This window comes from Drosophila suzukii, chromosome 3, assembly GCF_043229965.1.
Source record: "Drosophila suzukii chromosome 3, CBGP_Dsuzu_IsoJpt1.0, whole genome shotgun sequence".
Lineage (NCBI taxonomy): Eukaryota > Metazoa > Arthropoda > Insecta > Diptera > Drosophilidae > Drosophila > Drosophila suzukii.
The window spans coordinates 72,247,961-72,272,172 of NC_092082.1; the positions used below are offsets into that span (position 1 = coordinate 72,247,961).

The 24,212-nt window shown below is 39.3% G+C and overlaps 4 protein-coding genes across 4 annotated transcripts in view; 1 reads left to right on the forward strand and 3 right to left on the reverse strand.

Annotated features, from left to right (window-relative positions):
• RpL34b (Ribosomal protein L34b) overlaps positions 1-24,212 on the forward strand; it is a 195,028-nt gene that overhangs the window by 60,810 nt on the left and 110,006 nt on the right. The gene's annotated exons all lie outside the window — the stretch shown is intronic.
• Positions 7,921-8,173, reverse strand: LOC108017342 (keratin-associated protein 5-10). The gene has a single exon (XM_065866638.2). The coding sequence runs from the start codon at positions 8,116-8,118 to the stop codon at positions 7,921-7,923; it is 198 nt and encodes a 65-aa protein (XP_065722710.2). The 5' UTR covers positions 8,119-8,173.
• On the reverse strand, positions 8,337-9,381 carry Sgs5 (Salivary gland secretion 5). The gene is made up of 3 exons (XM_065866636.2): positions 8,953-9,381; positions 8,703-8,891; positions 8,337-8,642 (listed from the first exon to the last, which is right to left on the reverse strand). The coding sequence occupies exons 1-3, from the start codon at positions 9,338-9,340 to the stop codon at positions 8,608-8,610; spliced, it is 612 nt and encodes a 203-aa protein (XP_065722708.2). The 5' UTR covers positions 9,341-9,381; the 3' UTR covers positions 8,337-8,607.
• On the reverse strand, positions 9,738-10,400 carry Sgs5bis. The gene is made up of 3 exons (XM_036817213.3): positions 10,136-10,400; positions 9,891-10,082; positions 9,738-9,827 (listed from the first exon to the last, which is right to left on the reverse strand). Exons 1-3 carry the CDS (start codon positions 10,347-10,349, stop codon positions 9,802-9,804), a joined length of 432 nt encoding a protein of 143 aa, XP_036673108.3. The 5' UTR covers positions 10,350-10,400; the 3' UTR covers positions 9,738-9,801.

Sequence of the window (24,212 nt, forward strand, 5' to 3'; positions counted from 1 at the left end):
GGGGTGGTTTGTAGCCCCCAACACCCATGGCGTTTACGCTCAGAAAGCTCAGCGGGGTTTACGCCAGGGTTCGTGAAAAGGATAATGGTTAAAAAAGCTAACAAGGACAATTCCAAATAAATAATAGATTAGATTGTAATATCAAATAATACACAAAAATAAAAACAATAAAAATAACAAATAATTATAAAACTAATTTATTTTAAGGAAAATCAGATACAAAAGGTATTTAAGTATCGTACCTTACGTGGAACTCTTTTTATTTTGTTAAGATCACTTAATTCAATTTTATAGCATGGCGATAAATAAAAAATACAATTAAAAATTGTGGGTACAATTTGTGGAAATCAATATGTATATTTAAATTACTGAAAATCATAAATGGAGTTCAAAGTTCTAAAGCTCTATATTTAAATGGATTTCCGTTTAGTAGTTACTTAAGTGATTCTAAAGTATTTTCGCAATTGCAATATTGTTTCACCTCCATTCTATTACCCATAGCATATATCTCAATTCCATTTTGTACAACGACTTAGTTGCTTCGATTAGGGCCAATAATGTTTGGCAGTTCCGCTTGCCTTCCTTATCGAGCTCAATAATATTAGCCAATAATTCGGGCCATTTGTTAAATTGTTTGCGCGATAAGCGTCGCAACAGCGACTTTTCAATGCCAAACGGCCAGGACAATGGTCCGACACTTTAAACAAAGGCGAAGGACGAAACTAGAAGGACCCAGAAGGCGATCCGTGGACAATGACACTGACAATAATGACGAGGACGATGGCACTTGTCATTGTGTGTGCCGCTCGAAATTGCCTTTGAACAAGCGGCTGGGTGTGTGTGTGTGTATCTGATGAATATATCTTTGGAATCGGACAACACAGAGACAGGGGCAGGACAACTTCATAGGTAGCTCGGCGAAGTTGTCGTTGCGTGTTGTCAGCAAACTGGCGACAAAGCTTATCGCAGATGGACACACACAAAGCGGCGCAGTCGGAGTCAGATTCAGATACTTGGGCACAATGGCGAAAGGGGTTGGGTTGTTGGGATGATGACGATGATGATGATGGAGATGCTATCTCGCAGGACCCTCGACCAGCTGTCCCAGTTGATAACTATGGTTAACTACGACTTTCGCCAGAGTGCTACAGAATGGTAATTAAACTCGGCAAGTGGCGCTTAAGTCCCATCTTCAACTGCAGGTCATAAATTTGATTGTCCTTGTCCTTTGCCCCGTGGAAACCCTATCACGGGGAGCAGGCCCAACCCATCTAAACTCGACTTTGTCGCTTATCTAAAGTCAAAACAATTTTCATATATTTTCCCCCGTAACGGGAGAGCTTATTCCTTTTCATTGCCACAGGACATGCCATTCCGCAATTAGCATTGGCGTACACAACTAATTTGCGCTGCGGGATAAGGACATCTATAACTCCGCCTCCATTTCGGAGGTCCTTTCTATTCAGCCTGCACCCACATGTTAATTAACAGCGCCGACCATCATTTGTACTTAAGTTGAATTTTATTTTGTGAACAATTATGCTAATTTGTTAAATAAATAGGCACGCACTGCGATGCGATGCGATGTTTGGGTAATGCCCGCAAAATGGTCGCCGTTCAAGTTAAGTTTTATGGGGACTTTTTTTTATTTTACTGCCGACTCCCTCGCACTCGGACAGTCGTTCCAATTAAGTTTGCGTTTGCCATTTAATTACTCTAATATGCCAGTCAGCCAGTCAGACAGCCAGTCAGCCAACCAAGTGAATCAACCACCTCCTGGTATTTGTGCGCGTGCCGAGCATGAAAATTAGCTTGTACATTTCCCCGGCTTTCCCCGACTTTCCCCGACTTTCCCCCGGCTGAAGGGCCAGGCCAACTCCGAAGTCCGGACAGGCCACACCTCGAAATTGATGGCGCCATTTGTTTAGAGCAGCCATTGCCGGCAAGTTATCAAAGCTCTTTGACACCCACATCCATTTGTCAAGCCGTCGCCCCAATCTGAATCTGAATCTGTGCCACAGCGAAATGGAATGAAAAATAAATAAATAAAGCCCGACCGACTGAACAGCAAGAACAAGTCGCCTACTTGGCACATTTAATTAGTTTTAACCCAGCACATTTGTATGCAAAGCAGGGGCCCAGGCCCGAGATGGAAAACTTTTTCGAAGAATACTTAAGGAGCTGTAGCTGTCCTTCGAGGAGTCATAAATAAGACACAGGCAAAAATAAAATGAAATTGTTAACTGAAATTAAATAATAATTCAAAAACATCTTATTCACTAGCTTTTGATATCCATCTGTAAAGTTTTCAAAAATATTATCAGATTTTAAGACACATTTTAAGGACCCCTATTAATATTTATAGAAATTTTTTCAAAAAATTTCGATGTTCTCTGATTCATATTAACTAGTAGCCATATAATGTGAGATAGGCGATGTTTGTCGTACGCATGCTGAAAACTACTTCAGACGCCTTGGCTCTCATCCTAACTCCCTGGCGAAGAGGCTAATTTGGAGACCAACAAGAAGAAGACTGAAAAGAAACCACCCACATGACCTTCCATTAAGATATATTTAACACCTAGTCTAACTAAATATCAAATGAAAAGAATTAATGTATAATCTTGTATACCAACACTTTGTTATCCCCTATATTTACAACCTGCTCAAGCTGCCACATAGGTAGCAGTATACCTGTTAATCCTGAATAAATATACACTTTTACGAAAAAGCCATATAATGTTGGTTATCTTTTTATAAATATTTTTAAGTTTCCAAATTGATCCATATAATGTGTTTACATTTACAAACTGCATTAAAACTTTTGAAATATCATGCATGATGTCTATAGAAATTTTTCGTTAAGAACTACGTCTTCCTTAAGTGCGTTTTAAATTAATTCCTATTATTTATATAATTTTATTATATTTATAAAATAATACAACATATTTTTCCCCTGTGTAGGAATATTATAATTTGCTTGGCAATGCCGAGAGCCAATCAGAGTTTTTATCAACTGGAATCTGCAGAAATTGACTGACAAACCGGGAGCGAAATGGAAAAGTGTCCATGTCCTCGACCCGTCCTGAAATCAAAAGCGGCGATGGCACTGCAACAAACAGAAAAACAAAAAGTTTAAATGAAAAGGAACACACTGCGGTCACTGCGATGTTGACAGGGAAATGTGAAAAGTAGCAAACAGCATCAAAAGTTTTCCGGCTCTTACTTTACAGCCCGCTCCAATCTAGTCCTGCCTTTCGCCTTTCATCTTTTCATCTTTTTGGGGGGGGGGAGATGGAGATGATGAGGGTCCTTCAGCCAATTTTTGATTGCAACATTTCGCACCAAAGGCAAAATATGAGTTGCTGCTGCTGCTGCTGCACACAAACGAAGACATGTTAAAGCTAATTTTAATATTTTCCGTGACATGGCGTTCACTTTGAGTGTGCCACCGCCTTTGTTGTTGTCCGTCCAATTTGAACGCCCGCCCATCCACATATTTAGCTATATGTCGGATGTATCCTGCCCCGTAAGTGCAGTGGCTACCCATGCCATCCTGTGCTCCAAATCATTCCCCCCAGGCGACAAGTAATTTTACTTGGCAAAATAAATTGCACAAAGTCCTTTTTTTGCGATTTGTCGTGCCATCTCTTTTGCTGTCTTTTTTGCTTTGTGATCTTCATGTGTGTGTTTTTTATGGGTGTGTTTTAGGGACGCCTTTTTTACTGATTGTACATTTAATTTTTATTTCTTTGTTGTTACTGGGTTTGCAGAGAATATCATAAATAGTATTCAATTAATATCAGTAGTAACAAATTTCAGATGTTTACAACTATAGAGGGAATCTAAAAGCCATTTTTATTATTCCTAACAGCTTTGATATCATAATTAGCTAAACAGAATCCACAGATCTTGAAAGCTATTATAAAAAAACTTAAAATATGTGCAGTGGAGTTTTAAAATTAAGTTTTGTTATAACCATGACATTATGAAACACTTGAGATTCATTGGATTATGAAAAATGAAACGATGAGATTGTAGTAGAAACCTATAAATTTTGTTTTCTTAAACATATGGAAAAGTTTTAAGGAATAACAATTATTAAAAATTTCGAAATGACTACTAAATAAATGTTATTATAAGATCTATTGAAATAAAAAAGTATTTTATAGTATTTTAAAAATACAATAATTTCTAAAATCATCCCAAAAGTAGGCCATGATTTCTTAGACCTGTGTTACAAGGATACCCACATTTACTTCATTAAGATTTCTGTTACACAAGGAGTAAGTTATCTTTTGCTTTTACTCCAAGATGCGGTGGGAATAACATAATTTTAATTTTTTTTCCCAGCAAAGTGCTGCTTTGCATTTCAAATGAGGACGGGAGAATGTTTCTGGAGAAAGCCCTGAGCTTATTTTCCAAGCCATCAACTGGTCTCCGAGCTGCGTGCAGCGACTGACAAAACAAATAAACTTGCTGCCGCTTCAGATGCGCTCTTGGGGGGCGGTGGGCGGTGGTCTGTGGGCGTGGCAGGGTAGGGTCACACACATTTGGTATGCATAAGCAGCAGTCGCATACCGCATACCCACCTTGCCGCACATTATCCGGGCGAGGAGACATTTTTCCATATTTTACACAACAAAAGCAATGCCAGACGCAACTTTTACCTCAACTTGCTGTGACATTTTCCCCTCTAACAACCGACCGCAATTTCAAATTTAATTCGCCATTTTCAGAACCACCCCCAACTTGGCAAAGGCACCCAAACCACCCATCTAACCACCGAACCACCCAACCACCCATCCGCCCGCCCACTCAACGCCATCTTGTGGCTTTTCTTTGCCGCATTTTTTGCCGGTTTCCTTCGGCTTTTTTTATTACGTACACGGAAAATGTGAAATTCCTGAAGACATTTTACTTTGCAATTTCCTTACGAGTCGTTAAACATTTCCAGGCTCTGCCACAACGAGTCCACAACAACGGCCAAAGTTAACAAAACTAATTTAAAAATTCAAATTTGCTTTCCGCTTTTTATATGCACCACAAACTGTGCATTTATATGGCTGGGTAAGTGAGCGAGATACATATATAAAGATACATATACATTTTTGTATCTGCAGGATGTGAGCATTGCTGTCTGGCTTTTTGTGGCCTGGTAATTTGTATTCCTGTGGCTTTGTTGTTGATCTTCTTGTTACATTTGAGTTTTTCTTTTCGTTTCGACTGGCTTCGATATTCGAGTACTTTTCCTGTGTCTGTGCAAATTCGTTATAATTTATTTGCCTGCCAGATGGAAAGGCAAAATCTGATTGGAAATATATTGTATATTTCGAATGCTAATGGAAAATCGTGCTCGGGCAAAACTTAATTACGCCTGAAATTTATGCAAACATTTTGCTAAAAGTCAACACAGTCGACTGGAACATGTGATCCTCATCGGAATAATGCAAATTTCAGCTCATTAATATCAATCAAATGATTGATAGCACTTAGGGATGGCACCACCACCCCTCGACGAATGCGCCACCATCCCCTTCGGGGCTGTTAATAAATCCTTTGACAATTGTTACATTAATGTCAATAAGCTGCACGCATTTACATTCGTATCATTTGTGACCCCTTTCCTGTCACAATATTTGTACGACTCGTGCCATTCGGCTGATAACTCGATAAGGATCCCTTTTCAATCCTGCAGTTATCTCCTGGCAATCTGTCAAAGTGTTAGAGCTACATTTTACGCTCTGCTATCATCAATCAATTTCGTTTAGCCCATTGTCACTCGACCACTTTTATGCGGGTTACGAAAGTTTGAGGTGGCTAATTTGGGGGGCATTTCCGGTTAGCAACTCTTTCCTCGCCCAACTAATGCAAATCATAATCATAATATATTAGGCCGGCTCGATACAGTTGTAAATGTAATTCGAACATTATGTCGACACTATTGGGCGGCATTTGTTGGCCCCGCGGCGAATTTGCAACAAATTAAAGGCCAATTAACCCATCAGAAGGGCCAACGAGCCACCGCCAACCGCAAATGCACACACGCAATTGCAATTATCAAATTAGCGGTGGGCGGGGCCGGGGTCGAAACAATTGGAGAAACAAATAATAAATTGGACGTGGAAATGCAAAACACACTGGCCAGTGCACTATAATTAAGTTGTTGACCCCAGGGACCCGAGTTGACCCCTTGATTAAGTCAGAGATGAACTGAAAACTGAAAACTGACAGGCGCATAGGCCTCGAATTAATTAATATGTTTGTATAGCTGGATGATGCACTGCAATTATGACCCGGCACGGGTGTGTCTATCCCCTAGCTCCATACCATTTTTGAGTTCTCGAAATGCACTTAATTTTCCACTGATACGATAGTAGAGTTCTAAGTTCCGTCGTGGCCTATTAAACACACCCCCTCAGTTCTGGGCCAACTTTACCTGAGTCGGCACGCGCCACTGGAAATTTTTCGGTCAAATTTTCAACATACCTCTGCGGTTTTCCCGACGTTTTTATAGTCCTCTCAAATTGCTCTAATTCGTTAAGTTATAAAACTGGCCGCCAAGTTTTCAGAGTCATTTACTTTTATTGCCGCAGCGGCGGTCAATGAACCAAAAGTCAGAGGACTGCCCAAAAAAGGACGACACATGCGTGTTAATCTCTAATTTGCTAGGCGATCATCGAGATATATATATATATGGGATGTTATATATTTAGAACGCATACATATTCATTTTCACAGCGGGTAGTTGATAGGAGCTTGTTCCATTCGTATCCTTTTAATTGCCAAAACTCGCCGTGTTTCGAATTTCGGTATCTAAAGTTGTTTTTCCCATTTTAATGGTGCTATTTTCATTAGGCAAATGTATGTTCGCCTTTTTCCTTTCATTTTATTCCCCAAAAATTCGACTCTTTTTATTTTATTTCTGTGTGTGCCGCTCATTAGCATATAAAATGTATGGGACGCAAGGACGCTATCCTTTATTCAGGAGGCAGTGGTTGCGAGTGTGTCTGTATACACAATCCACGTTTATTGCATATTCATCATTTTAATTGCTTGTTTTCATACTAAATGACTCGATAAGGCTTTTAGGGTTATTAGGCGGAGACATCCTGCCGCTCCACGCGGCGACCAGGTGGGTCATCTATATCTAAACAGAGGATGACTAAAGCAATTGGAAATAATATGAGTATCTTAGGTATTTCAATGGGGCTACATCTTTGACTATTAACAGCATAGGTAAGTTAAATTATATCGAGTTAGATGAGTACCCACATAATACATTTTCAAACATATTCATATTATTATAATGGTTAAAGTGTAATTTTAACCCATTTCAATTTTAATAAAAATTCTTATAAGTTAACGAATCTTAACTTTTTCATTTTAAAAACATAATTTGTCAACCTGGCTATGTATGTATACCAAAAACCAACAAATGAAATGGAATACTGAAGGAGCTGGCAAAAGGAACCAAAAACCAATTCACGTAGAAAAGTGCAACAAAGATATAAACGGGGAAAAAAGGGCAAGAACTGGGGTCCCGATATGATTACTTTTCCTTTTGTTCCCCATTGCGGAACTGGGGAAATCAGGAAAGCGTGGCGGAAAGAACAAAGAAATTACTTTGCCAACGAGTGAACGGATATGAATAAAAAAGTGATCAATGCAATGAAAATGATTGTCTGCTCATTGTAGCGCGGCTCCCTTCACAAATGAGCGCACAAAGTGCGAGAAAGATGAAAGTTTTTCGGGATGTAACAGCACTTTAATGAAAAGGAAAACAAATAATTTAAGAAACAGTGATTCCTCGAGGGCGGTGTCCTGTGGGATTCTTGCAAGTTCTGGTCTGAAATAGATATACCTTAATTTTAGATATGAATTTTCATATTTTGAATAAAACATACCTGAAATCCTGCCTTAGTTCTGGCAACCACACCCACATGAGGAGCAACAACGACATGGTCTGCATCCGCATCCGCATGACTTGGATCCACAGGAGGGGCATTGGGACTTGCAACATCCACACTGGACCTCCTCCTCCGACTGTTCGATGGAGCAACTCTGGACCATGGTGATGGCGAGGGCAACCAGGATGATTAACTTGATATTAAACATTGCAATCGGCTTGGAGAAACTGTATTGCACTCGAAACTGTGGCAATTGGCAATGATCCACCACTCTATATAGCCCCAACGTTGGGAAAAAGTTTTATTTGACCAGTTGATTTTTGGTTCTATTTTGGGCTATCCCTGCTGATCAAGTACACATTTTGGTTGTGAACCATATGCACATGCAAAAAATATAGTATACTTTTGCTTAATATTTATAGGTGAGTGTAGGCTTAAGACATTTCGCCATTAATATACCTGACACCTTTTATTAATTTAATTTTAGGTATAACCACATGAGAAATAATAAAAATACATTTCTGATTGATCCAAGAAATTTTTAAAACTGTTCTGAATACTGAAAAAATTACATCTCTCCCCAAAAAATAAATATCACTTAAATGTATTAATAATACCATCTCCCCCTAAATAAAAAAAACCTAAATGTATATAAGCAGAAGAATCAGCAGAGTTTTTGTATTTCAATTGTTTCCAATTAGATGGGCCAACAATAAGAGTAAGTAAGGAATGCTGAAAAGATAGGAAATATGTTCATATCTTACTGTTCAGTTGAAATCGGGTTGGTCTTACGTTTTGTGTTCTCAGATGAGTATTTAAGCAGGTGGCACAGGCTGTAGAATCGCTCTGTGGCGATTGATCCTGGTAATCGATTGCAGCCGCAAGGAGCTGGTATGGGGAATTCAGCGACCACAGGGAATCCCACGCTACACTTTTTGTTGATAAAGCTTCGACAAAGATCCTCCGAAACGGGTACAAGTGCTGGATTACAGTTTAACGATTTAAAAACAACTTATTAGAGTTATTATTTTTAGTTACTTACGAGTTTTGCCATCACTTATTCGCTGATCGTTTTCTATTTTCATAAGACACCCATTTTGGAAACATCGGCAGACGCAATCCTGGAGAGCCCATTCATAATTCCTGTCGTAAATATTACAATTCTTGGGGGTGGTTGAAGTTGGGGGTGTCCTAGTTGTGCTCTGTGGCTCGGATTCGGGTTCAGATTCTGGCTCGTTCTCAGGATCCGTTTCAGGTTCCGATTCGGGATCGGTTTCGGGATCCGTTTCGGGATCCGTTTCTGGTTCCGTTTCTGGATCCGTTTCGGGATCCGTTTCAGGATCTGGATCCTCTTCGGGTTCCTCGACAATATGAGCAAAGGACAGCCCCAAAACACCCAACATCAAAAGCAGTACTTTAAAATGGAACATATCTTAAAGGTGACCGTGAGTATAACTGGCTCCTTGATACCACCCATTTACCTATTTATATTAAATATATTCAACTTTTTAGCAGTTGTAGCAAACCATTGTGTTGACTTAGGGCATTCAAAAAGATATTTCGAAATGTTTGCAGAACGTGCGCTTTTAGCTGCACACGAATAAGTAATATGTGTTTGCGTAACCTTGACTGACCGAAATATCCAGTCGGAAATTTATTATTTAAGAGATATTTATAAAAGAAATTTTATAAAGCAGGCTCCTAAAAACAGACCCTAAAAAGCTAAATATCTGAAATCTTGCAAAATCAAAAAGGTATAATTTTAGGCGTTTGGCAAAACCACCTTTTAAACAAAATCATCGTAAATATGATGTGCTGATATATATTTTTATTTTTAACAATAACAAGAGTAGAGGTGTTTAGTTTTTCGTTTAACATTGGCAAGTTACTTTTAACACTTTGCGTAGCTTATGAAGGCTGCAATATTGTAATATAAAAATGTTTAAAATATTTAATATTTAAGGGAGTATATTTACTTACGTCGAGAACATTCAGCTGAGTATTTCAGTAATTCGCAGAGACTCTTAAACTTTTTGGTTTCGAGACTTCCCGGCTTGCCATTGCATCCGCAAGGAGACGGAACCGGGAACTTGGCCACCACAGGCCATCCAAAGAGATTGCACTTGGAAGGGATGAACTTCTTGCATACGTTCTCCGATACCGGGATGAGAGCTGAAAATATATGAATATTACAAAGAATCCTATTATAAGGAGAAACATCTTACGCGTCTTTCCAGCCTTCTCCCGCTGATTGCTCTTATCGTTCAGGAGACAAGCGTTCTGGAAGATCCGGCAGACGCAATCTTCTAGAGCCCAAGCGTATTCCCTCCAGTAGATCTGGCACTTGGTGGTCGGTTCCACTGGCTTTGGGGGCTTAATAATTAATGTACCCTGAGCCACGCCCACCAGGATTGCTACAACAAGGATAAACTTGATCATGTTTAGAGGTTTGAAAGTCGGAACTAGTGATGCAGCTACTGCTTGAAGTTTCGGCTGCTGGGCAGCTTTTTATACGACTCGCTGAGATCCATTGTTTGCCCAGATGTATTCCATTTATATTAAAATATATTTATTGATATTTATTAATACCATGTTATTGCTTTTAAAATGTTTGCTCAATTCGATGGAAAATTCTGTTCAATTATTTTTGGCAACTAAATTTAGCTGGCCCCTGACAGTTTTCCTTAATGAACCTTAATAGGTCAGTAACCAGTTAAACTGGCTTTGGAACCCCCAAAAAAAGGACAAAACCCACTTAAAATGCTGTGGCATAAATACGTGTTCACCTTTCCGGTTCTTCCGTTGGTAAATAATTACACGCAGTTGTCATTAGCTCATTAGAGGAGAGTCAAGAGGAAGGCAAAGTGGCGGAAAAGCAGATAAAACAAAGGCAAACAACTCAATTAACCCTTTTCCGCCAAACCCCAAATGGCTGGATTATGATGATGCTGCTGCCTGTGCTGCTTAGTATATGATAATATAATAAAATAATAAACGAGAAGTGTCGTGAGGGGGGGACAAATCCTGACGGATTTCGTATGTAATTACTTCAATTAAACCATCTGTGACAATTGCCGCAGCCGAACATGAAATTCAACTTTACTTTCGAAATTCCCAATTGAGTTGAGGCGCATTATCCTGGCAAGCAACCGCATTTACCCCCCTGTCTTTTCCATTTCCCTTTTCCCATTTTCCAGGACAACCGGCAACAACAACCCCCAGGAGCAACGCGTATTTTTACCTTTGACTTACCTTTACCTCGACTGCTCCCCGCTTTTAATGGGGTGACATTTATGGCACTTTATCAACTTGAAAGTCAATAATACCAGCCAAGTATCTTAAATGTGGCTTAAAACATACACACACACACTCAGACAGACAGACACCCGAAGAAGGAAAGCGCAAGAAGAAATGAAAAGCGGGCAAAAGGAAAATTGCAATGCGATAAAAATGAAATTTTAAAATTTATGCCGCTTATTGTCAATTCCCGGCAACTGTAACTCAAGACTTTGGGGGAAGCTAATGCTTTTCAGCTTTGTTTAAGGAAAATATTGTTGGGGAAAATAAAAAAAGACATGGAGAAAAAAGGCTCCCAACAAATGAAAGAAGTGTTTCTAAGAAGTATATAAGGAATTTTGGTATAATTTTAACTCAGGGGTAAAATAATATTGACTTATACAATTTTCAGTCCAAAATGTATTTATTTTATTTTCTACACTTACCGATTACTTTAGTTCTTGGATAAAAACATTTGTTATAAAACAAATAGACTTGATTTATCAACCTTAAATTAATTTTAACCCAAACAATAACAGTTCCTAAGTTAAAAACAAATTTTAAAGCAGTCTCTAGTTCTTTAAATTTAAGATTATTGATTATAATTGATAATTGATGATTAAACTTATCTAAACTTTTTAATTTAAAGACCATAAAAATCGTTTTTCATGAATTTCTCTCTGTATATCTCTCTATAGAGCGGCTCTGATGAAAGTCCCCAAGTTTGTTATGACAACTGAGAGACATTTGAATCGGGCACTTGGAATGGGGTAAACTCCGGGGCAGGGCATTAGTCGAATGGATCCCCCAGGATTAGCCAATGAGAGTGGATTTTCCCCGCCGAAACCACCCGCTTTTCGCCACTTTTCGCCGCTTTTCCGTATTGTCTTTAGACTGCTGACAGCTTGTGGCCTAGGGAATTTCCCTCCGCTGAGCCGCGCTGAGAAAACTTTTGCGTAATTAGGAGTATAATTTGCGAGCCAAGTCGGCTTTTTGCCGCTGACAACTTGATTACGTTTCAACAACATTGTAAAAGTTAATTGCCAGCGCAGCCTTAAAGCCTGATGAGCATTTATCACCCCGCCGAGCGGGCCATCAGGCGAATGGCCCTCCTTATAGGATGGTATATGGTATACGTAGACCATCCTACCAAAAACCTGACACACGCCTCGCGTGTTATGCAAAAACCAGGCAAAAGGCGAAAGACATGGAAAAAGTGAGGCATTCATTAGGCCCGACACGGTGGTGGTGCGGTGGTTCGGCGGTTCGGTGGTGCGATGGTGGAGCGTCTTGTTACCACATTTTTCAATTATAGCACATTTCCTGCCCTCGGTTCACGTGTGTTCTCGGGCCAAGGGAAGCCCCCTTGATGAAGAGTTATTGCATTTTAATTTGCCAGCCGCTGCGAAATATATGCCAAAAAAATAACCACATTGTTTGTTTGTAATGCGCAGGTGGTGCAGCAATCTCTTATCCGCATTTCTTATCGCGGGTGTGCGAGAAAATACAAAGCGTCGAATTCCTGGGCTAATGAAGCCGCCGGTTCAGAGGTCAAAACCGATGCAGCTAATTAGCCGCCGCTTCGTTAAAATAAGTGCCCAACTAAAAAATACAAGAACGCAATGTACACTGAGAAAAAGTAACACTATGGGTACACACAATAACATTTCGGACCATGTGAAAAAGGTTACATTTTAAAGAATCATGTTTATATTTTAAGTACGATCTACGTTTTACATTGTTTAGCTTGTAAATATCTTATTTCATTATAAAAAAGGCATTTATATTACCAGATTTCTAATATTACCAAATCAAGATGAAAAATATTATTATATTTAAATAAATATTTAATTTAGTTACAATGGAATCACTTTACTGGTAGAAAAATGTTTCCTCTTATCACATTACATATTATTATAAAATGTTAATGGGAGAGGAGCCGGCCGTAAAGGTCATTTAGCGTGTCCAACAAAAATGTATTGTTAAAAGCCGCTAATGAATTATTTACTGCCCATTTGGCCGTCATCTAGGCCGAACTGCTGTCGGTTTCTGGGGAGATATGGGGGTACCAGAAGTCCACGCATAACTCAACCAGTTCACACCCTTAATTAACTACCTGCGTGTGTTGGTCGAAAATTGCGTGTGGCTTTTGCGGCGGAAGGAAATGCTTAAACGGAATTATGTTTATTAAGCATTTAATAAAAAAAAAGCGTGACTCCTAAAGCAGCCAAGGAATATCAGCACATTTCAATTACCCTGCCCGCCGATCCGTTCACAAATCCGTCGATTATACTCCCTCGCATCCATCAATCAAGTGCATATGAATAACATTTTTAATCACTCCGAATTACCCAGTAGAGCGCACATGATGAATTGCATATTCCAGGGCCAGGGGATATCAACCACAGTCCGGATGGGGGAATACCTATATAGCTGGCTATATGTGTGTTGTGGGAGTACAAACGCATTCACTTGACAATCACTTTTGTTTTATTGCGATTTGCCAGCCCAGACACCAGCAACAAACAACGGCTGGCAAAGCGAGCAATTTCCACTTGGGATAACTTGTGAGCAATTGCAATTGCTGCCGGAGCCTGGTCCTGGTCTATATAGCCATCTCTATATGCGGGGAATACCCAACGAAGACAATGAGCTGTGCCAACCAAATTGTTGTGGTGCAAAAATGCGGCATATGTGCCTGGCAGAGGCAATCGACTCTGGAGCAAACTGCAATTGCAGGCACCAGGATTCAGGATTGAGGATTCAGAATTGAGGATTGAGGACTCGGAATCCAGGATACAACAACGAAACGATTTACCAAGAAAATGAAAATTTATTGTCAGTAAATGAAAGAAAGCTCTCCCCTTGGCTCGGTTCGTTTCAGTTGAGCCCAGTTGGTAGTGTTCGCTGGCAATCAAGGTGCTTCTTTGTTGGCCAAAAGGCAACTATTCGCAGTGCGTCTTCTTACCTGGTTGAAAAAGGCAAAAAGACTGCCGCAATTGCAGTTGTCTATCGCCCATAGCCATTGTCTGTAGAATCGCTCTCGATTTGCGGTTAAAAAGGGTTCCTAAGCAACTTGCATCTACACTAAAAATACAGATATCATTTTTAACCCGGCCAGTTGGCCTTTTTTCCAATTTCAAAGATTTTTTTATGATACAAAATATGAAATATCAAAATAAATTTAATACATCATAATTAATTGAATTGATATTAGAGATTAAGGTTTTGTTAATAATGAAATAATTTCAATTTTAATATTTAAAATGAATAAGGGAAAATATTTATTTATACTTCGCTAAGTCGCAATGTAAAATAATATTCTGTTGAACTTAAATTTCAAATATTTATAATATGATATATGATACCTATCATTAGAAAGCAATTTCACAGTCCTTCTATATTTTTTCATGACTCATTACAAGCATAAAATTATTTATTAACGAAACTACATTGTAATTTTTAATTTAAATATACGTATTACATGTTTTGGTATTAATTTCTACTTTATTCAAACTGTTCAACGGAATATTGGCGGTTTCAAGATGGTGATTGAGTCCAAATTAAAATCATTCCACAACAACCCCACCATGTTACCCAACTTATTTTCCTTGCCGTCTGATTCAGCATATGGCTTAGCGCCACTAGGTTTGGCTAATGGTGATGTTGGCCAGAAATGATAATGGGCAAAACATTTAATGCACGTTATTGCCGAACCAAAAAAGCAATTTGAAGCTACGCGCTGCCCGGATTTGGCCAAGCCCTCAGAACCGGGCTAATGCAGTGAAATATTTATTGAAATCGCATACTCCCCGGGTTCCAATGCGGCATTGTCTGCTATTAGGCGAGATTTGGGGTGGCCGAATGGTCCTTATCCCGAAACTGGGGGCGGGGATTTGGTTATTGCGATGGGGGTTAACTTTTCGGAGGGTTGGGACTTGTGGGGGGGCGCTATTTACGAGTCTCTGCTCGGCACTTTCGGCATTATTGCCTGGCCAAATGTTTGCGCCCCGATCCATAAATATACCAGAGTATCCGAGAGTAGGGCCAAAACTTTTCGCACGCCACTCACTTCCTTATAAATTACGCACATTAGTGCAATTAACAGCAACAAGAGCGAGCCGAAAAGGTCTCGATTATTCACCTGAAAGAGAAGAGGCCGCGAACTCTTGAACTCTTGAGCTCTCACGGTCTTGACACTGCAAAAAATAAGCAACCCTTAAAATAGCACTTTAATACTGTCATTATTTGAATTTTATAAAAAATAATTGGTACTAAGTACTACACTTATTTCCTAAATTTTTGTTGTGACATATTTGTAAAAGTTGTTGTATATCTTTAATAAATCATTAAAAATTAATTTAAGATCATGTCATATTATATAGTTTATATTATAATTATTCATATTATTCAAATTATTCATTATTTACCTTTCAGTGCGCTTTTTATTCCGAGTGTGCTTCATTCGAGTGGCTCTTGAACTCCCAAAAGCATATTTACCCTCTGGTTGCAGCCAAATCTGGGTAAATATTTGTAGCAATTATGCAAGCGGAAGTCGATACGGATATGGATACTTGTGGCCATATCCCCGAACCCCTCTTTATAAAGCACATATACGTTTTTCCCAACTCAACACGTGCCGCAAATGCATGACAACATAATTATCGCACGCTCGTGGGCGCGTGTTTGGAAAACCAGGGGCGGTACTGAACGGGCATTTTCCACTTGAGTTTTCCGCTCTGCAACTCTCGGCAGCCCTACAAATTCTGGATTGTTTCAATATAATAAGTGGGCGTGTCGACGATGCCCGATGACAGCAAACAACGGCAAACAACATCGGTAATGGCAACAACATCGCCACGCGTCTGAAGCGTCAAAAAGCCGTTGATTATATGGCAGACTTGCTGGCTCCTAATGGTCATGGCTGCCCTTGTTGGGTTTTAAGCCCTTAATGGCCACTTGATGGTTAAGGTAACCCACTTACAGGGGCGGAGGGGGTGTGGGGGATTTTTTTTCTGCCCCAGCGCATCCTATCATCCAATCGGCGTGTCTATCGTGGGCAAAATGTCCGATTGGATTAGAACACTCCTCGTAATGAGTGGGAAAAATATGGCGAGAGCAAGGAGTATTCAGTCGTATGAAAAGTTCACGGATCAGTTTCCAAATGTGCTCGTTAATTAAAATAGACCCAAAACTAAAACACATCAAACGAAATTGGTAATCAAAAACCGCTGAAAAAACGAGGCGTAAAAAGTATGACATCCGGAAAATGCCATTAAAATTGCATGTCATAAGGCAACAGTGCCAGGTCATTGGTCCTGCACCGAAGAAAATCATTTCAAAAAATCTATAATAGATTGAGCAATTAAAAAAAATGTTAAATGTTTTCTATGAACTTGCCATGGCATTCAAAAAAGAAACCATGAAGTCAACCAAATTTTAAGCAAGTCATTTTACTATTAGTTAAACGTCAAAAATATTATAGTTAAATTAAAGATGAGATAAATATTACACTGCAACTCAAAGGTCTTGGTCCATTTATACAAAGGACAAGTAAAAAATAAAATAAAATAAAATAGTGTTTTATACCTTTATGAAATTTATTTATTTATTGCGCCTAATAGTTTGGTTCCCCTATTTTTCTTAGTGTTCTCCCACTGTGCTGAAACTGTTGGCATAGAAATGGCTAAAAGCCGTGGCCATGCAAATTATTATTGGTTCGTCAAGCATACAAAAAATATTTCAAATTTGAGAACGTCCAACCAGATATCTCCGTGGACAGGGGTAAAAAAGCAGTTGGTTCCACGGAGGGGAAAAAATGTTTTTATCTGGCTAGGCATGTCAACGAACCGGCAGCCAAATGAATATGGAATGCTCTGTATGAGTGGCAGATTTCCTAAATAATTTGTGGGCGCACTCGGATGGCTGGATTCCGGGGAGATGGAGTACTGGAGGGGCTTCATCCGTACCTGGAGCTGCTGCTTTATCATCTTGTAACGTGTATCCATTTCGAGTCTATCAAAAAAGCATTCACCTGGCGTCTGTCCCCAGGACCCCACCATACCCAGCCCCCATTGATCCGGCAGCTACATAAATCAAATCCATTTCCAGAGCACCAGTTTTGGCCAATTCTTTTGCCATGGCCGCCGGCACGTATTACGGCATTTGTTGGCCGTTTTTCCACCTCTCTCCAACTGCGCTCCGATTTTCTTTTCCGCCTCTTTTTTTTTTAGATTTTTTTGTGGGCCAAGCTGTCAGCGAAAATGCTGAAAAATGGCAAAATACCATTGATGAAAGTAAGCTGCTTGCTTTGGCTCCACAAAAAAGTAGCGAACACTGAACATGGAAGCCCAACCATGACGCATTGCAGTGCGCCACCAAAATCTAAGCAAGGCCGCTGGAAAAAAATTCACAATCACAAATCAGACACGAGTTATTCCGGCTAAAAAAGGCAGAAAAGGGGGGGGGGGGGGGGCATTAACCAACTGGTCGGGGCGTGTCGCCTCACAATATGCCAAAGTGAAAAGCTGTGTTAGCGTGTTTTTGCGCCTCTCGCATCTTTTTCTGGTTTTCTGGGTGCCTTCTGCTGATTAATTGAGGAATGTGCCTCCCAGCCAGATGACAGTCAAAAGCCAGCTGCCCACGAAAAACCCACTGAATGTCATTCGGAAAATGGCAAAAAGCGAGAGAACTACCTGCTAGCTGTATGCTAATTAAAACTAATACACGCGGCGTATGCGTAATATTTCTGCTAGAGCAAGCCATAGCAATAGTAGATAGTTCACAGAAAGAAGAACCATTATTTTTAATAGCCAAGGCCTCTAATGCAATATACGATGATTGGGTATACGATGGGATCCTACACACACTTAATTTTGTGAAAAACATTTTGACATATAGTTGCTCTTAAGTATCAAATAACCTCTGGCACTTAACATTTGGTTTGGGATTACTAATATGTATGTGATTTAATAACATTCTGAGTTCCTTAAACATTTTGTATTATATTTTACATTTATTGTTAAAGTTTCGTTCGTTGCTCATCATTAAGTTGTGTCAAATAAAAATGTAAATAAGTTAGGATCTTTAAAAAATTCAAATGTTTTGTTAAAGCATGATCTTATAATACAAAAAAATGCTCTATATGTATTTATTATATCTATTTAATTTAATATAATTTATTTTTATTGTATCCAATGGATTATTTTACAAGCAAATTTCTACAAATCAAGGTATACCACTAGATAGTGTAGAGATAACAACCATAAAACAATTGCCTATAGGTCGCAGTCGCATGGAGTCCGTGGAAAAATGAATTACCAAAGCGCAGGACAAGAAAATGACAACAAAAGTCGAGCCAAAGGCTGTGGGGGCTGTTCTTTTCCTGTGTTCCCCAGTTTTTCTGTTTTTTTTTTTAACATTCTGTACCGGCTTTTTGCCTTTTGCAGGGCTTGTTGTTCGGCATTATGCGGCAACTGCATTGTTTATAGAGACAGCCTCCGGGCTACCTGCCCGACTTTGTGCATTTTTTAATGGATTTCAGGGCGAACAAAAAGCCAGAACATGGCGCATTGAAGTGAAGAATTCGCACTCGCGGTCTTAAACGCATGCGGGATTCGCCGGCGAAGTGGTTGGGGGCTGCTGTCAAGGCTGTTATTTGTTGGGCGAAATGTTGTTAGCAGGCAGGACTTCCGACCCCACCACATCCCCAACAACAGCGCCTGTTGTCAATTTGGCCAAAGTGGTTTTTCAGTTGCTTTAGCGTGAAAAAAGGCGAACAATTGAGGACTGCGGGGGCCATACCGCCTGTCATCAGGATCGGGATGTGGTTGTGGATGTGGATGCCTCTGGGTTATTTCTGCAGATCCTTTGACAAATTGCACTTGTGCGGCGTTTTAATCACTTAGGCCAGAACGCCTACATTGGCCCTATCTAGGCGTCTCATTCTATTTACTTAATGACAGCGAAAAGTGGCAGCCGGCGACGCCTTGAGATTCCCACACGCCTCAGCGCCAAACAGCAAGTGCTCCGCGCATTTGTCATATTATACCTGCATCGCTCCTCCTGCACTATCCGAAATACACGTGGAGAAATTGTATGAAGTGAGGGGGAATTTGAAATACCACTATATAATATAGTTAGATAGGTAGATAGCTAGATAGATAGATAGATAGATAGATAGATAGATAGATAGATAGATAGATAGATATATAGATAGATAGATAGATAGATAGATAGATAGATAGATAGATAGATAGATAGATAGATAGATAGATAGATATATAGATAGATAGATAGATAGATAGATAGATAGATAGATAGATAGATAGATAGATAGATAGATAAATAGATAGATAGATAGATAGATAGATAGGTAGATAGATAGATAGATAGATAGATAGATAGATAGATAGATAGATGGATAGATAGATGGATAGATAGGTAGATAGATAGATAGATAGATAGATAGATAGATAGATAGATAGATAGATAGATAGATAGATAGATAGATAGATAGATAGATAGATAGATAGATAGATAGATAGATAGACAGATAGATAGATAGATAGATAGATAGATAGATAGATAGATAGATAGATAGATAGATAGATAGCTAGATAGATAGATAGATAGATAGATAGATAGATAGACAAATATATAGATAGATAGATAGATAGATAGATAGATAGATAGATAGATAGATAGATATATAGATAGATAGATAGATAGATAGATCCTCTAATTTGAATCAACATTTACATTAAAGAACGTAAATATACGTAAAATGTCAAAACATTTCCCTGAAGTTTAAGAGTAATGAGTCATTACTAAAGAGCTATAAGATTTACTACCTATAAGATCTCTACCTAAAATGTAGTCCAGTGTAGTTTAAGATCATCATAACTAATATGTAGTATAATGCTTAAGAAATATCCTGGAGTCTTCAATCGAAGCTTAATCCTTCCCCAAATATGACTAGTTCTTGTAATATTTTTTTTCCCGTGCACATCCTTCATCCTGCGATTCTGGCCTTGCTCCCATTGAAGGAAGAACTCGTAGTTTCATTAGACTAAAACGCCCGGTGCGTGCGAGAGTGTGAGTGTGCCGAGCTTTTGTTTAACGGATTTGCCTTTTCACAGAAATTTGCATTTGCCAGTGCCATTGAAGCGCGAACAATTGAACGGCTAGGGCGAAAAGGCCCAAAAAGGATGTATGTCCTGGCCCAGCTGTTCTCTTTTGCTCTCGTGCCATTGTCCCTTTGTCTAAGCCGTGCGCCAAAAGGCGCGCAAATATCTTTTGATTTCTTTGCCCATTCAACGGAAAAAAAAGACGCACACTTTTGATAGCTTTCATTTATGATTATGCGGGGGCGGGCATTGGGGAGTGGGCGTGGCCCTGCCAGTCATCAATCAAAAAGTGCGCAAAATCAAAATGTCATTGGATGGGGATGTGAATTCCCGGCCAGGCAGCCAAATCAAATCCTTCGACAGATTTTGAATTTCGAAATGGGTGAGTAATAGCTGCCAGGACTTAAAGTCTGGCATCGATTTAGATTTCTTCAACAAATATTTTTAAAACCATTTTTTCCTGAACAACTGTAAAACCACACAATTAAAGCCATAAATTATAATCGATTGTATCGATGAAATGCTTTTGAATATTCAAATGTATCTATATGTATCTAATTAGCAAATTTCAGCTAAATGCATTGGTTCGGTGGTCAAACTTGTGGCTATTAATCATTCAAAGACAATCATTGACAAATACAAGTTAATTACTTTCCAATTTAGAGTGGGGCGCCAAGCAGAAAGTGTCTAGAATTTATCAAAGAGCAAATTAATTGAAAGCAACCCACCCAGTGGGAGTGAACAGGACATCCAGGATAAGCCAGGCGAATTGCACTTTAAAATGAAATATATTACCGGTGCAACAGAAAACAGGGTTGGGGAACCCAGAGACATTGGCAACCACAGGAATTATACCAACTTTACACGTTATAGCGACATAAGTCAGCCGGCGGATGTGGCAACATATGTCGCTAACTGCCGACTGGGGTGGCACATCCCAAGTCCCGAGGAATCATCACCCATCACCCCCATCCGCCAGCCGCACCCAATCTCCACCAACCACCAACAGACCGCCCACGCAATCAAATAATTCTGAATCATTAGGTTTTTTACGAAGGGTTGGCTGCCGGGCTCTATTGAGACATTTAGCTCAACTGGATGTTCATTATAATCCACTCGGAGCTTGCTCGGGGAACTACACTGATAGAAAACGGGTAACTATAACTAGAATGTGTAAGAACTTTATTGGATTTGGTTTAAAAAATCTAAAGATTTTAAGAATATTTTAAACAATCCAATATCACGGTCAATAAGATACTATAAAAATTGAAATATATATTTTATATAGTCATAGGTAGTGATCTTTTGGGTTCAAACCTTCTCTCTTTTCATAATTCTATTAATATGATAAAGACAAAAGGGTTCCAAAAATACTATTATACCATCTATAGAGACTGCTTTGATAAAGAGTAAATGGAGTAGTACATAATTAGTTTTATTCATTTCCAAATATTTTATATAAGATATTAAACTTTTGTATTACATTGATCCTTTAACTAGTTATTGTTTCCAGTGGTCGCTGCACGTAAGTCGCGTTTTCCCCAGGGCCACCTGCCCCGCACTACCCACTGCTCTATTATTAAATGCACTTTTAATCTCGGCCGCCCCCTCACCTCCTCCCCTGACCCCTCATCCCCTTACCGGCTGATGTTCGCTTTCAATGATTTTTCCATTTTGCACCCTCAAATGGCGAACGATTATCACCCTTAAATGGTACTTTACACACACAAAGAATGCCAGGCATTGAATAGAATTGAACCGGTGCCCGTGCCCCTCTTCCGTCCTTTCCCCCGGAGTCTCAAATCAGTTGAACTGCTTGGCAGGACTCCGAACCGGAGAGATTGGTCCTGCAGTGTGTGTGTGTGTGGGCAAGTGTGCTTTTATAGTCCTGCTGATATCATATGAAAACATTGGCTTGGGACCTCAAGTCGAGTGTGTATATCCCCGGGATTAGTTGGCGATGTTTGTTTAACTTTTCGCCGTGATTCCGATTTCCCATTCCGATCTGGGGAGCGCTGATGAGCTGGTCCGGCAATAAGCGGGTGCGGGAAATGGCTCGTTGTAATGAAAAGTTAGAGCTGTTGTTGGATTGCAGATAAATGTACACCTGGGGAAATGTCTATAATTAAGGCATAATATTTTTGAAATGATTTGGTAACATCTGATTAACTATATTCTAGCCATAAAATGAAAATATTAAGAAGGTTTTATTCTAAAATGTGGATGAGTGGATCCGATCACCCTTAAGACCATAAAAATAATATTAATTTTTCTCTACAGAATAATCTTACAAGTGCTTTAATTGTTTAAGATTAAGTTTAAACTAATAATAACATTATAATACAATATATATTTTAAATATTTTTACAATTACGACACATCTTTCTTTAGAATATTTACAGTGTTAGGATGCTAAATGATAAAACTAGAGTTCTTTACAATTAGTCCCCAATTAGTTAGCCCAACCTCGGCTAGTATTCCCTTTTAGTGGCCGTTTTTAGAGGACCTGCCCTGTCATCTTGCATTTATCCTGATTTCACAAACTTTTGTCGAGCCATTAAATGGCAAATTACTCACTCGCTGTCTGGTGTCGATTAAATGAACTCAACCCGAACGGACAACCCCAAACAAAAACAGCGACTTTCCACTGCAATTCAAGAACTCGGGGCTCACATCGCATCCCTGCCGAGCAGCAGTCACAATTACACGCCGCAGACCCTAAAAACAAGTTGGCATACAAAAATCCTGCCTGATGGCCATACATAGATGGATGGGTGGTTGGGATGGGATGGGTGGTTCGGGGATGGGAGGAAAGCACTCCCTGCTGTCATATGGATACTGTGGGGTACGGCACTCTTAAAGAGCACATAATTGGTCTGTAATCTATTTTTGACAGATTGAATTTCGCTTTTATCTTGATTTTGTTTTGACTGACTCGGCTGCTGCTGCTGCTTTTTCGGGTACTTCTAATTGGGTTGTATACTGGGTATGCCACCCCAGACAATCCAACAACCAACCCAACCCAACCCATCAGATCCCCAGTCCATTCCGACCCATTTGCAGGTGCCGGGGGTTGCTTGTTGGCTTTGACGTGAAGATTTGCTAAATGGTTTGCTGGCTTCTGTCCATAGTTTAATATGATAAGTGGGTTGCTTGTCTTGGGCTCGAATATTTCAGGGATTCAGCGCTTGGGGAATCGAAACGGTTTGGTTTTGGGTTCACATTCGGTTTCGGGCACCGGTTCGGGTTTTGGGTTTTCGGTTCTGATTTGCTTTCAGGCTCATGTCCGATTGGTTAAATGCCAATTTATGCGCTGGAAAATTGGTAATTTAAAACCGCAAAGATTCCAACGGTCAGATAAGCAGCAGAGTGTTGAAATTATTCATGGCACAGTTCAAGTGTTTTGCATTTCCGATAATAAATTACATTAAATTGTCAGTTTCCTTTGGGAATTGGTCGAGAACTTTTCATAATTTGACTGTCAACAAGGTAGAAAAAATGAAAACAGCTTGGCAAATAAGAAGAGATTTGGCAAGGGCAATCTTCAATTTCACACATGGAAGCGCCCAACTTGATATAGGTCTTAAGAATCTTTTTCAGAATTTAGGGCTAAAATATTTTATTATTTTTGATACATTACACATTTTTTCTTTACCTGAAAACGACCAGTTTGAAATTGGTCTTAAAATTTATTTCACACCTAAGAGCTAAAATATTTAATAATTTAAATATCTATTTAAATCTATTTTGGAATAATTATTATTACATTTTGAATGTGGTTCTTAAAATAGGGTTCAATAGTATGTTGTCTTGTTAAAATATCCTGATAAAATGATGGTTTTTAAATTAAGGAGCCATTTCTTATGTGCGTAGATACATTTCTAAATGCTGAACCGAA

Coding starts and splice junctions, on each gene's coding strand:
- LOC108017342 (XM_065866638.2), bottom strand. CDS start 8,118: ATGTTTAATATCAAGTTAATCATCCTGGTTGCCCTCGCCATCACCATG.
- Sgs5 (XM_065866636.2), bottom strand. CDS start 9,340: ATGTTCCATTTTAAAGTACTGCTTTTGATGTTGGGTGTTTTGGGGCTG. Junction 8,892..8,952: donor AATAAGTGATGGCAAAACTC/GTAAGTAACTAA, acceptor ACTGTAATCCAG/CACTTGTACCCGTTTCGGAG. Junction 8,643..8,702: donor CTCATCTGAGAACACAAAAC/GTAAGACCAACC, acceptor CTATCTTTTCAG/CATTCCTTACTTACTCTTAT.
- Sgs5bis (XM_036817213.3), bottom strand. CDS start 10,349: ATGATCAAGTTTATCCTTGTTGTAGCAATCCTGGTGGGCGTGGCTCAG. Junction 10,083..10,135: donor GGAGAAGGCTGGAAAGACGC/GTAAGATGTTTC, acceptor ATATATTTTCAG/CTCTCATCCCGGTATCGGAG. Junction 9,828..9,890: donor CTCAGCTGAATGTTCTCGAC/GTAAGTAAATAT, acceptor ACAATATTGCAG/CCTTCATAAGCTACGCAAAG.